Source organism: Alternaria viburni (genome assembly GCF_023758015.1).
Source record: "Alternaria viburni strain BMP 2772 chromosome Unknown scaffold_9, whole genome shotgun sequence".
NCBI lineage: Eukaryota > Fungi > Ascomycota > Dothideomycetes > Pleosporales > Pleosporaceae > Alternaria > Alternaria viburni.
The window spans coordinates 449,200-462,994 of record NW_026055778.1 but is presented as its reverse complement, the minus strand read 5'-3'; the positions used below and the strand labels follow the sequence as shown (position 1 = coordinate 462,994).

The following is a 13,795-nucleotide window of genomic DNA, read 5'->3' as shown; positions in this document are numbered from 1 at the left end:
GACATGCTTGAAGAGTGGGGCTGCGGAGTTGCGGCATGGGCTCTATGGGCGTCGAGAACATTGAGGGCGTAATGTGCGTAGGGGGTTTGGGTGTTGTGCAAGATGGAGGGCGAAGTGTACGCTGATTGTAGTTGGCGATGGCCTTTGTTTTTCTCGCCTATTCTAACGTCGCGTTCGCGTCTTGTTGCGAGGGTTCACGCAATCTCGCCGATCACAGCATGTGTCTTCCATGGATGTTGCGGGCACGTATGGAACTAATACGACAACAAACTTCCTCCATCATATTCAGAGTTACATACGCGTCACCTACCCCCTAGATAGCCGAAATGGATGTGCCTCAGTGTTCAACACAAAGTCATCCAAGCTAATCAAGTCCGTATCGGCAAAGCACAGGTAAAAGTACTTGAGCGTCTCGGCCATCCAGAAACTCTCCATGTAATCCTCCTTCTTCGATCCAATGACGGTAACGTCCAAGATAGCTGCATTCGCGAGTTCGGTGTCTGTTGCACTGGATACGGCTTCGAACATTTGCCATGCTGTCTCGCGCCAGATGGGATCGCCTGTGATACGCCAGAGTATGAAGACTGATTCAATGGCCTCGGGACGCAGGATGTAACGGGGATCTTTGGCAGTAGTGAAGCCTTTGGGTAGATGGGGTTTGTGTTGTGGTCGTGCTGCTGCATCTACAGCATAGCGCTCTTCGTCCCAAGCGCAGGGTTTGCGATGATCGGAGTTAGGACATAGAACCATGTTGTACCTTTCTGGCATAATACCAGTGGGAAATGCTTTGTAAGCATATGCGCAGCCGCGGGCAAGCTTCGCTCCAGTATCGAGGTACTCGTCGTTATCGAACAGGCGCCCGCCAAGCGCAAAAAGACCACCAATAAAGCAAGACAGATGCTCGCTTTCAGGGTCGAGACTAGGACCATCCGCGTGAACGTCCACATTACCAGAAATCAGAACGTTCTCCTTCCCTGGTATCATAGGTGCGAAGAACAAGTTGTTCATCGCTGTATCCATAAAAGCGCGTGACATGGCCTCATATTTGCTCGAGCTGGGTTCCTTCGAACCAAGCAGAGCGTGCGCCTTTGGCAGGTACTCATACAGGGAGTCTGCATTCCCGCCTATCGTGAACTGATACCCAGAGACGACGTCCTTCGCGCTCATGTGTACCATCATGGGCCACATGCCCGGCAGCTTCGTCGCATTTTGACTCTCCGCAAAGACATCCATCAGATTCGACACAGCGGCATAGTACTTGTCGTCTCCGGTAATCTGGCTCAGCCTGCTGAACTCGAGCGTAATGGTACCAGGACTAGCACTGACCACTTGGTTCTCCACTATCAAACCAGTGCCTTGCTTCGCGTCTTCGAAGTTGATAAAGTCGACAGGCATGCCATTCTCGGTGTTGAAGGCGCCATACAGCAAGTCGCCCACTTCAATTGCCTTCGCCTTCAGCACCTCGTGTCCGCTCAAGTCGTATGCAGCGAGGAGCCCGCCCAGATACCGTATACACGTCTCGAACGTATTGACAGTTGGTGCCGTAGACTTGCCGAAATCGATCGTCGCTACTGCTTCGACAGCTTCGTAGAATTCATCGCGCATGCCGAGCATCCAAAGTGTGTCTAGTGAATCCACCAAAGTCGCAGCCCAGCCAGAGAACTGGTCGACGTACTCCCCACTTATAGGCTTCAGGGCATCCTTCATCCATGCTTTGCTCCTGTAGCTTACCCAGCTCTTCTCGAACACTCTCTTCACGTATCGTCGTCTCCCTTCTTGTATGGTATGTACATCGTGCGGGTCGGGTTTGAACTTGTGTTGTATGCGAGGACGACCCGTGAAAGGTGTAGGAAGTTTCGGGCTTTGTGGTGGTGGGAAGGTGAAGTTCACAGAACTCCAGTCGAAGCTGCTCGGCGTCGCAACGATGTGCGGAATCTGAGATGGATCGTTCATGTAGCGCGCCAACGCGGCGGTGGACCCGTGATCGCGTGTGGCATGGCGAGACGGGAAGGCTTCGTTTTTAGGGAGGAAATAGTATATCCAGCAGAGGATGGAGACGCTGAGGACGACGTGTCGAGTGCGCACGCGTGGCATTGCTGATGCGCGCTCAAGGAAGGCGGCTAGAAGCTAAGGGAATATACATAGACGCTTTCCATGGCCAGATGCGATGGGCGAGATGCGCGGGGGAAGGGCCGATGCGATTGCATATTGCGCAACGTGTTACGTGTCTAGAAGAGTGCTGTGCGGACGGTTTCTGATACGACACTTGCATGCCTTGGCCGCGGCTGATGGTGATCGCCGAGGATGAACCATGCAAGGGCGATCTCGCCATCCCAATGAGGGAATGACAGGAGTCGTGTTGCAGCATACACAGTGCCACGTTTTGACAGGTAGACATTACACGAGGCAATGTGTACTTCTACATTCATATGTAGTACTCGGTAAAGCATATTGACAAGATGCGACAAATCCGATTGTCCCAGTGCCACCACTACGCATGTAAGCAGAATCACGAGAAAGAAGCAAATGAGCAGATTCAGAATATCGTTGATCTTGTATTAACTAATGATAATAGGAGAGGGGTATACAATGCTGATGCCATGCGTCAAAATGCACCTTCAACTTTTCGACCGTAAAAACGCTACAACAAAACACAAACATTTACTTCCTGCTACTCGCTCGGCTATTCGTTCTCGGCCTAGTAACAAAGCTTTCCCTTGTGTTGACGCGGTCGATATCGAACGGGTTGGGGTTGAAGTCGAGATCCCTGACTGTTCTCCGACTTCTTGTTGAGCGCCCAGTCTGAACCTTCTTGAGACCCTCGCCATCAGTCTCCTTCTCAGTCTTCATCTCCTCGAACTTGGGTGCGGACTCTTCCTCGTGTGCCTCCTCCTCAACTTCCTCTTGAGGTGTAAGAGTGTTGGCGCGCGAAGTGTCCTCTGATTCGACACCCTGGGCTTGTCGTGCGGCCTTTGCGGCTTGTTGGTTGCGAATGCGCTCCATGAAGGCCTCGGATTGTGCGGCGTACTTGCACTTTTCGCGGATGGTCTTGCCGTACTTGTAGAACAGGAAGGGAAGCGGGAGACAGGCGACAGCGAGGAAGGCGGGTACAGATGAAGCCCAGTGGATACCGAGGCCCTTGTACATCTGCGAGGTGAACAGAGGGAAGGCAGCACCGAAGATGGAACGGATGATACCGTTACCGGCCAGGACGGATGCGGCGAAGATGGTGTACGAGTCGATGAGGTAGTTCATGATGGACAGGAAGATGAGCACCATGCCGAAACCGAAGGGGATGGAAGCGACGACGCTGGCGGCCCATGGCAGATCAGGCGAGTTGGTCCAGGCGAACCAGAACAGACCAATGGGTAGTGCGATACCGCCGATGATGCACATGGGCAGACGTGCCTCTGGAGCTGCGAATCCGCGGCCGGACTCGTTGACCTTCTTCATGTACATCTTGTTGTCGACCGTAATGACGTATGTGATAGCGAGCAAGACTCCGATGGCGACGGCAACGAAAGGCAGACCACTAATACCCTCATTCCAACCACGGCCGATACGGTAGACAATGGGGAAAGCGCCGAAGAGCATGTAAAGGATACCGTAGATGATGGCGTGGTAGAGGGAAAGGAGCAGAACGATGGGCTCGCAGAAGAGCAGGATCCAGGGACGCTTGAGACCAGTTGCGAAAGCCTCTCCGAGCGAAACCTTGCCTTGGTCGATATCGGTGCGAGATCGGTAGACCTTTCCAGAAAGCTTCGAGAGCTTCTCGGCACGTTTCCTGAGCAAGACCGGAGCGTATGTCTCAGGGACGAGGAAGGAGGTGACGACGAGAATGACACCAGCCCAGATAGCCATGAGTCCGTTGACCCATCTCCAACCTTCAGTCATGCCCAAAAAGCCACCAATAATCGGACCGAGAACGGGACCCATAAACGGCGCAGCGGAGAAAATTGACATGGCCAGTCCGCGCTCATTTGCGGAGAAGAGATCGGCAATGACACCTCCAGCGTTGGTAAGAGGACTGGAACCGAAAGCAGCAGCGAAGAATCGGAGGATGAGCAGGCCGTAGATGGTGGGCGCACCAGCGGCACCAGCGTTGAAGGCCATGAAAGCAGTGTATGTTCCGACGAAGACGATTTGGCGACCGTACAGTTCCGAGAAGGGAGCCCATAGCAGAGGTCCGAGGGCGAATCCGAGAACGAAGAGCGATACACCGAGTGTGACGATTTCCTGGCTGACGCTGAACTCAGCCATGATTTGTTGGATGCCTAGCAGATGTCAGATGTTATTCCATATCCTATCGGTTCGCGCAATACATACCTCCAGAGAAAGCCGACGAACAGAACGATACGACGAGAACCGAGTTGGCGACCGCAATGGCCATGATCCACTTCTTCGTCTTGGGCCAGGTCATTGGATTCCTGGGGTCGTTGTCGATCCACTCCACAACGTAGGGATCCTCTTCTGTTCCTTCGCCCTCATAGTCGTAGTTGATGATCTCCTTGGTCACAACACCCTGGTCCGTGATCATCTTCCAATGCGAGATGCCTTCTCTTCCAGACTCGACGTCCATATTGCTTCCGCTACTGCTGTTCGCCGCAGAGCGGTCGGCGACCTGTTGGTCCTTCTCCATTGCGATGATGCGATCGATTCGATGTGTCGGCTTCGTAGCTTGATCGATGATATACGTCGAAGTGATAAAACGGAAGCGACGAAGGGGCAAAGCCCAGGTATATTAAAAGGATATCTAAGGGAATAAAATAGACGAAAAGTAGCCTCGGAGTAGGAAAGCAGGGAGATCACCGCGGGAGACGCTACATATAAAGGACCACACACACGGCGGGCAGCGCGCACAAGTCATGCGATGCAGCGGTAAGAGAAGCCACTAGCAAATGCGTAACCAGGACAAAACAAACCGGGCGACTGCCCAACCATCTGGATGCGTCCCCATTCCCGACTCGCGCGCACCGCTCCAGAAATCCGCTTGCAACGTGCGATCCATGAGGCGATGACACCATGATCAAAAATCTCAGGTCTGCTCGGCCGAAGCGTCGCGCTAGGCCCGAAGCAGCCACGTCATTCGAAGGCTTGGCCCGCGGAGCCAATCACAGCGACAAAATGCAGAGCAGGCGCCGAACACGGCAGGGATGGCGGCGCTGGGAAAAGGTGCCGCTATGCATGTTGCAGATCGCGGACAGTGCGTCATAAGGCTCTGACAAGGGTTTTCGATCTCGAAGGAGAATGTACCGAGCTGCCGAGGTTACCCTGTGGGTGTTCCAGGATTTACTTTTAGAAGCTCGAGATTTTCGTGCTGTTTCCGCTGTCTGGAGTTAACGTGCGGATGGTGGGCGGAGAGTCGGCGTCGGCATCTAAATTCTCCTCTCCTCCAAGATACGGATCTGAAAAGAGGGGCGTACGCGTGTTGGTTTTCATGGATATGGAGATGCTTACTGATGGTTGAAGCTGATTCATCGTGAAGAGTTGCTTAACTCCATCACCACGACCGAGGTGACTCAACAGCGCGGTCTTCACTAAGCATGTATGCATACGAGGCTCATCTCGTCTCACACTCGCTACATGACACCGAAACGGTACCTCGCACGATAGATAAGATGCGGCGTTGATTCCTCAGCACAATCCGCTCCGCTCCACCCTGGTCGCTGGTTCGGACCAAGATGTGCTGTCCCGATTCCGACCCGGAATTCGGGGTATAATCGCATCACAGTCTCATCGTCACGCAGACCAAAAATCCATCTGTTGGATACCTTCACGTCACACAAATACGCAGTTCCCAGGCAGACCCGACAATGCAAATCACGATCCCAACGGCCGCATCTTCACCCTATCTTCTGGAAATTGCTCGAACGCCCCCGTGCATTGCGGCTCCAAAATAAGGTTGCAAGGTTCGCTTCGAAACGAACGGGGCTCCCGATAGCTGGTGGGTCGATGTCACGACTCATGCAGGTTCTAGAAGGTGCGTTGAGCCGCGTCGTGAGATTGGACCCATCTCTCAACGTTTTCTGTGTTGTTGTTGCCGAGGTACATGTACAGTACATGTTGTTGCTTCCAAGGTTTGGATAAGTCGTGTGAGGGTTTGAGTTGCGTTTCTAAACAGAGGCGCTCACTCCATTCTTGGACAAAAGTCGAGTAGCCACCTACACTGCGTCAAGGGTTTTGTAACATTCAGTTTAATACCAATGCAGACTACAGCGCATCTACTTGACGTCTTCTTCCAATGAAATGCTCTAGTCGCTGAGGCCTAAGGCATCTGTCTAGTATCCGCAATTTCGCCAAGTCCAAGCCACAGAAAAGGAAGGCCAACTTTATCCAGTAGGCACATTAATGGACATTTCGAAATGTGCATCAGCATCTGCATTTGTAATATATCAGGCTTTTGCAACGCCACTAGAGGCAGTTGTACACCATATTAGGGGTGTTTTCCTCGTAGAATGTTGCAGACCGGCTGTTTCGTCCTGCGCTCTTAAACTCACCACACCTGTGCGCACGTAGGAGTGGGGATTGAGATGGTTGATGTGACTTGACGATATGCTTGAAGCTTTGTATTGCTTTCACACGAATCAAAAGAGTGAGGGTTTATCTGCGACGAGCCTTGCTTTGTGCTGTACAGACGTCTTTCCAGATGTCACATGCCAGATTCATCCATGTAGACTTGTAACACACTTTTTGATACATGACTTATGTCATTCTTGTTCCACACAAATCTTTCCCTTTGTATCATAAATCGTTTGTATCCAATCCAACGCCAACGCCAACGCCAATGCTAGCTGAACATGCGATGCTTTTCTCCATCAATCGAGGCTGCGTAATCCAACTTAAACCTCGTTGCTAGGGTACGTAACCTTCTCCGTAGGCATAAACTCCTCCTTAATTGCCCTCATATTGACGAACCTCGCCAGCAAGTTCGCACTACCAGCCTTGTCATTCGTCCCACTAGCCCTCGACCCACCGAAAGGCTGTTGTCCTACAACCGCACCCGTGCACTTGCAGTTGATGTAGAAGTTACCAGCCGCATCCCTCAGCTTCTCAGACGCGTACTTGATAGTCTCCCTGTCCTTTGCGAAGACAGCGCCCGTCAACGCGTACTCAGACGTGTCGTCAATCTGCTTGATGATGCTGGCGAAGGCGTTGGGTGCAGCGTCGTCGTAGACGTAGGCTACAAGGACGGGCCCGAAGAGCTCGCGGGAGAGGAGGGGGTGGTTGGGGTTCTTGGTACGGTATATGGTTGGGTGGATGTAGTAGCCCTTGCTGCTGTCGTACTTGCCGCCCACGACGAGCTCGAGCTCGCTGTCGTTCTTGGCTTCGTCGATGACGCCGGACAGCTTCTTGAAGGATGCCTCGTGAATGACGGGGCCAATGAAGTTGGAGAAGTCGGTGGGCTCGCCGATCTTCAGGGCTTCGACCTCACGAACGAGAATCTCTTTGAATTCGGGCCATGCGGACTCTGGTACGTATAGACGGGAGCAGGCGCTGCACTTTTGGCCTTGGTACTCGAAAGCTCCGCGGACGGTCTGGATAGCTGCGTTGTGGATGTCGGCGTCCTTGTGGACGAGATGGAAGTTCTTTCCTCCTGTCTCACCAACGATCCTGGGGTAGCTCTGGTACTTGCCCTCAGCCACACCATTCGCGATCTTTCCGTATAGTTGACGGAACACCGCTGTGCTACCGGTGTAGTGCAGAGATGCGAATTGCTTGTGGTTCAGGACTTCCTGGGTCACCTCCACAGCATCACCGGGCACCCACTGGATCACGTTTGGTGGAAGGCCAGCTTCGATGAGAATCTGGTAGAGAAGCCAGTTCGACGCAATCGCAGATGGGGATGGCTTCCAGACAACGACGTTACCCATCAGAGCTGGGGCTGCAGGAAGGTTACCGCCGATGGCTGTGAAGTTGAATGGTGACACGGCATAGACGAAGCCCTCGAGAGGTCGGTACTCAACGCGGCTGTACCTGTTAGTTTCGTTTCCGAGCTATAACCAGATGCTTTACTTACTTCCAGACTCCTGGCGAGTTGTGCGTGGGCTGGTGTCCGTATGTGTCTTCCGCGTACTTGACGTTGAACCTCAGGAAGTCGCACAGCTCAGCCGCTGAGTCAATCTCCGCCTGCCACGCGTTCTTGCCCTGTCCCACCATGGTCGCAGCCATGATCTCGTATCGGTACTTTGTGGCGACGAGGTCGGCCGCCTTTAGGAACACGGATGCGCGTTCGGCGAAGGGAAGTGCCTCCCATGCTGGCTTAGCAGCTAGGGCTGCGTCTATGGCCTTCTTCACATCGGCTGCGCTGGCATTGGAGTATTTGGCGATAACGTCGGCATGAGACGAGGGGTTGTTCTGAGTGAGGATTGAGGAGTTGTTGATCTGGGTAGTGTTAGAGTGATACAAGGCTTGCATATGCGTGTGGAAAGGCCTACGTATTCTCCTCCTACGGCAAGAGGTACTTGTACTGGTCCTTGCTTCTTCATACGTGCAACCGCATCTTGAAGCTTCTGGCGGTCTACCGAGCCTTTGGCATAATGTTGCTACAATTTTGAGTCAGCAAATTGATTCTGAATACATACACCGTGTCTCATCTTACGTTGGGCTCGTTGTTGATGGTAGGAATCTTGAAGTTTGCGAGCGTCCCCGCATACCGTCTCGATGCGATCTGCGCACCAGCATAGGCTGCGGGCAGCGCATTCAAAGTCTTGGAAGCAGAGCGCAGAGGCTGGAGACCCTTTGAAGAACCCATTGTGTGTGTGATGATAATTTTGATTGACCAAAAATCTAAAGGAACGCGTCGTTATGTATCTTAAGCTATGAAGCTTGACGTGATGGAGCTCTCGGTTTCCGTCGGCTCTCACCCCAAAGTGTGGGGCGGCGAAACCTACCTATGGGAGCGAACATATCGCCGAACACTCCCATCGGTGTGGGGTTGCAGCTTGGAAAGAACTTTTTCGCTTGTACTATGGTACGATGCGGATCCGATATCGCAGAAACTGATTCGGTCAGTAGCGGTACACGATCCACATACGCTCATCGCAAGGTTTGCATCGGAAGGCTCTAAAATGTCTAGGATCAGGAATGTAAGATCGTCTTCATGAACATGTATCATTGTTAGGCCCGATATCTAGTCGGAACTTTTTCCTATATGCGAGTCAAGTACACTAGCACTACAGCCTTACGAACGCCATTTCGCCATAACAGTCAACACGAGCTGCCTACTCCTCCATAGCCTCTGGTACCGCCGTATCATTTGAATCATCACCCCATAGACCATCAAGCTTGAACTCTGCAGCCCATTCCTTGACGATCTCCTTTTGATCGCCAACGAGTCCGCCCTTCGTAGCTGGTGCAGTCTTGGTGGTATCAGGCTCGGCAGGTGTGTACTTGGGAGGGCTGGTCCATCCTTGAATGCGACCATCTCTCCAGTCAACGATGACGGTTTGTGCCGCGGCGTGCATGTTGGGTACACCGCCCTTGCCCAGACGGCCTCTCTTCCTTGCCACTTGAACCAAGAAGTCAGTCGTCCTGTCGTTGCCCACAGCGTGTAGGGGAGGTAGATCGTAGACTGCCATCAATTTCGAGAAAAGCTCCTCCGAGGACGACAGTCTCTTAATGAGCAGACTGACAGCGGGAACAGGGTCGTCAATCTCTTTCGGGGGTACGGCGTTTAACAAAATCAGGCGCGCCTTCTGTTGTACTTTGCTGTCCTTGGAACCTTCGGTGTTGGGGAAAACGATACCAGGCGAGTCGATAAGTTTCAACTTGTTGTCGATCTTGACTTCGCGCAAACTGGTGGTAACTCCCGCCTCAGCACCGGTAGGACATCCAGCAGCCTTGCCGCCTACTCTCGACGTCAAGGCATTGATGACGGACGATTTGCCAACGTTGGGAAATCCAATAATTCCGACGTGGACTGCGCGCTTCAACTGACGGGACTCAGCGAAGGTCTTGAGAGCCTTGAAGAGTGTCTCGGATGTTCCCTTGATTGAGAGGTCCTTGTGCTCGAAGGTTTGCGCGTTAGGCGCAGATTTTGACGCACGTAGAGGAAGAGTAGGGAATGAGCGACGTAGGTGAATCAACCATGCGCGTAGTACCGGCGGTGGGACCAAGTCGATCTTGTTGAGGATGAATATCAAGCGCTTGCTTGAACGGTCGGCTGCCATGACGGCCTGCTCCACCTCTTTCGATCGTGTTCCCATTGGGTCGCGAGCATCGAGCACGTACAGAACAACATCCGCGGCGTCGACAACCTGCTTGTATATCTTGTCGAACTGTTTTCTTGACGCATCTTTGCGGACCCTGACGGTATCATCGTCATCCGACTCGTCGTCATCGCTGTCTTCCATGGCGTCTGGGTCGTCGTTCTTCTCGAATTCTGCGGCGCGCGCTTTGGCAGAAGCTAGGAGAGCTGCCATGGGGTTGAACTTGTTGTCCTGCATGACATTAGTACGGTCGCGCATCGTATACTAGCCACTTAGACTTACCACCTGCATCGAATCCTCGTCTTCGCTGTCGTCGGCAAGTAGTTCATCGCCTTCAGCATCGAATTGCTCAAACTCTTCGTCATCCTCCATGACATCCTCGGCGGTTGCGCCCTTCTGTTGTTGCTCCTTCGCTAGCTGGCGTCGGCGTGCATTGTCCTCTTCCTTCCTCCTGCGCTGCTCCTCCACTTCTGCGAGAATCTTGTCTTTGTAGGGAAACAGGTTGGGAATGCCGGGTTCCTTCTTGGTCTTGGAGCGCCATGTTGGGTCCTATATGCGTCAGAATGCGAGCGCTGTAGTCGCGCATGATGACAGTACCTTCTTGGCAAGCTTCTTCGCCTTCTTCTGCTTCGCCGCTGAAGCCTTCTCGATCTTGTGCCTTAACCGCACGGGTACGCGCTTCGACTTTGGCTCTACAATGATCGTTAGTTCTATAACGGGGCTGTATTCCGTGAGAAGCCTTACTTCCGACCTTCATGTTGACTTGTTGGCGTGGTGTATGTTATCGCAATCGTCTACAGAAAAGTTCTAGGCGATCCAGAAAAAGTTCGGCACGTGAAAAGTTCTGCCGCTTGTGTCCGCCTAGCTAGCTTTAGCCCCACCCCCGCGGCACTGGCCATACCCAACTCTCACGCTCTCCAACAACACAAATGGAAATGGATCCATCTTTACCCTCTATCCATCTTCTAGAACGTCAAATTGAGACCAGGCGTCCCGGCCGTATGTCCAGCGTCGGGACTAGCATCTTTTAGTTGCCGTCATCATGATTGGCTGCATCATCGGCAGTTGTCGGATCCGATACCGGAACGAGTTAGCGCGATAACGTATTCTCTTTCCCACCAGGTGTACATCTACAATAGTCCGCTCGGGTACTTCACTGTATCATTGCGACATCTTGACCTTGTTGACTGAGAACCAGCTCATCGTATCTCTAACTTCAGACCATGACTGTATCAGAGCCTTCCTTCTCGGCACCTGCCAAAACAATACCCTTCCATGGCTTGGTAAGAAGCACGCTCACTTGCATCACAAACTGATACTAATATCTCATCGCCTGCAGCTCTTTGATATGGAGTGCGTGATACTCATTGAAAGCATCTCACAAGTCAGCTAATATAGGTAGTGGGACTATCATCGATTCCACAGAGGCCATTGTGAAGCATTGGCACAAGTAAGTAACAGCCGAGAATGTTCACGTCTCGAAGCTTACATGTCTGTATCAGGATTGGGAAAGAGATAGGTGTCGATCCTAATGTCATCCTCGCTTCATCACATGGTCGAAGGTCGATCGACGTCCTTCGGATCTATGAGCCAAAGCTCGCAAATGAGGAGTGTAAGTGCCATATCTTCATTTTGACAAAAGCATGCATCTGACAGATAAGATATCTCCCAAGCAGAGGGGTTGATTCCGAAAGAATTCGGACAAGACGCCATTGAGATTCCCGGTTCACGAGCTCTGTTGGACAAGCTCGAAGAGCACCTTGTTCCATGGTCTATCGTTACCTCGGGCACGCGACCTCTTGTGCAAGGCTGGCTCGATGTCATGAAGCTGGCGCACCCCAAGAATCTCGTAACGGCAGAAGATGTGCCCAACGGCAAGCCAGACCCGGCGCCCTACCAGATGGGTGCAAAGAAGCTGGGGCTCCAAGAAAACAAATCTTCCATCATTGTCTTCGAAGATGCGCCTGCAGGCGTCAAGTCTGGAAAGGCAGCAGGGTTCGTCGTAGTGGGACTTTACACCACACATACGCTAGAACAGCTGATAGAAGCTGGCGCAGATTACATTGTCAAGGACATGCGCAGTGTCACGCTGACATCATGGGACAAAGCAACAGGGCAAGGAGACATACAGATCGCAGATGCCTTAGTCTAAGCGAAGAGAATCAACACCGACGGTTACCTTACTCGTCTTTGTGTGGGCGATTCAGTATTTTGCCAGGATCGTGAGCCTGCTTACTCGACGTTTTCAGGTTTACTGCAAGCTCAGTTTACATCGGTGACTGAGCTGCAGTCAGACGGTTGAAGCTTACGATAAGCCGTAGATTGGATGGAAGATGAGGTCGGAGACCGATTGTGCGGCGAAGCAACAATGTTTGGAGGTTGAAATCTACTTCATGCGTGCACAGCCTCGCGACCCTTAAACAGCATGCAGGAGTGTCGCTTGGAGTGCTAGCCTTGTTCGACTCGCCGTATCATCCTCCCTGTACGGGAATCACGGAATGCAGCGCATCGCATGAAATACTCCATTTCGAGCAGTCTGCGCCCCATCGAACTGTTTTCTGGAAAGACGACGGCACCACAAGCTACTGCAGTCGAAGACGTCAGCTGGGCGTGCCGTCTCTGTGGTGCGACACGAAAGCTGGCGTAGCAGACTCGCAAAGAAGACTAGGTTCAGACGGGTTGGCGAGGACGTCTGATAGTCGGCAGGGTGCAGCGCATGATAGGGACGCCCTTGCAGCACGAGGTTTTTTGGTTTGGGCCAGCGGGTCCCCCAGCTGGGGGCGCACTGAGTCTTCCGAGCTAGGCTGGGATTATCCGTCGCCCAAGTCAGTCAACACACGAAGTTTGTAGGACAAGCTGGGGCCAATTTGAGTTTCGCAGGTGGTACGGAAGCCCCTTTGCTGCAAGGTACGCTCAGGAACCGTCGATATGTTGCCAAAACATGTGCGCCGACTTCCGAGCCAGCAGATCAGCGGCGCGATATGCCCCTTGGCCATGCGCCCGGGGGGCATCTCGTCACACAGATGGTCGACTCGGACCGGAAGCGGTTACTGACAAAGAGCTACTCGGCGAGTCGTGAGAGGCACAGGATGTCGGCACGACGGCGAGCGCAATGTTGACGCCATCAGCTCAAAGCAGCGCTCGAGCCCGTTGCCCACGTTGAAGCCATGCCGGCGCCGACGGTGACTAGACATTTGACGTGGAACGTGGTTGAGCAGGCAGGCTGCGCTGGCATTAACATGCACTCTCACACGCTCATGTATATTCTCCGAACGGGGGAAGGCCCAAGCTGCAGCACCATCCATCGCCTTCAAATCAGTGGGACATGTCTCCCGCCCGAGGGCGGATCACAGCCGCCGCCGCAGCTCGCTCCACGGCCGGACCAATTGGCGTGAGGCAGGAGAGTGCCCCTGGGCGCGCTTCACGATTGCGCGCCGGGGTTGGGCGTGCCGGCCAGTGCTGTGAGTCTATGTGTATGCGAGCGTGTGGCCGCCCTCCACGGAGCACGAGGGCGAGCAGGTGCAAGAAACAGAAGATCGAATCATCCGGTGCGTCTTCTCCAGGATTCAGGTGTGCTGAGCGGAGAC

General features: G+C 53.1%; 5 protein-coding genes across 5 annotated transcripts; 1 reads left to right on the top strand and 4 right to left on the bottom strand.

The window, feature by feature from the left end:
- Positions 1-306: 306 nt before the first annotated feature.
- On the bottom strand, positions 307-2,094 carry J4E79_005053 (uncharacterized protein; the record flags this gene model as incomplete). The annotated part of the gene is made up of 1 exon (XM_049353932.1): positions 307-2,094. The coding sequence occupies one exon, from the start codon at positions 2,092-2,094 to the stop codon at positions 307-309; it is 1,788 nt and encodes a 595-aa protein (XP_049211552.1).
- Positions 2,095-2,661: 567 nt separating this feature from the next.
- On the bottom strand, positions 2,662-4,639 carry J4E79_005052 (uncharacterized protein; the record flags this gene model as incomplete). The annotated part of the gene is made up of 2 exons (XM_049353931.1): positions 2,662-4,274; positions 4,327-4,639. The coding sequence occupies 2 exons, from the start codon at positions 4,637-4,639 to the stop codon at positions 2,662-2,664; spliced, it is 1,926 nt and encodes a 641-aa protein (XP_049211551.1).
- Positions 4,640-6,839: 2,200 nt separating this feature from the next.
- Positions 6,840-8,752, bottom strand: J4E79_005051 (uncharacterized protein; the record flags this gene model as incomplete). The annotated part of the gene is made up of 4 exons (XM_049353930.1): positions 6,840-7,968; positions 8,018-8,382; positions 8,436-8,543; positions 8,600-8,752. 4 exons carry the CDS (start codon positions 8,750-8,752, stop codon positions 6,840-6,842), a joined length of 1,755 nt encoding a protein of 584 aa, XP_049211550.1.
- A 469-nt stretch (positions 8,753-9,221) lies between these two features.
- Positions 9,222-10,965, bottom strand: J4E79_005050 (uncharacterized protein; the record flags this gene model as incomplete). The annotated part of the gene is made up of 4 exons (XM_049353929.1): positions 9,222-10,439; positions 10,491-10,757; positions 10,806-10,900; positions 10,953-10,965. 4 exons carry the CDS (start codon positions 10,963-10,965, stop codon positions 9,222-9,224), a joined length of 1,593 nt encoding a protein of 530 aa, XP_049211549.1.
- A 710-nt stretch (positions 10,966-11,675) lies between these two features.
- On the top strand, positions 11,676-12,360 carry J4E79_005049 (uncharacterized protein; the record flags this gene model as incomplete). The annotated part of the gene is made up of 2 exons (XM_049353928.1): positions 11,676-11,820; positions 11,870-12,360. 2 exons carry the CDS (start codon positions 11,676-11,678, stop codon positions 12,358-12,360), a joined length of 636 nt encoding a protein of 211 aa, XP_049211548.1.
- Between the last annotated feature and the right edge of the window lie 1,435 nt (positions 12,361-13,795).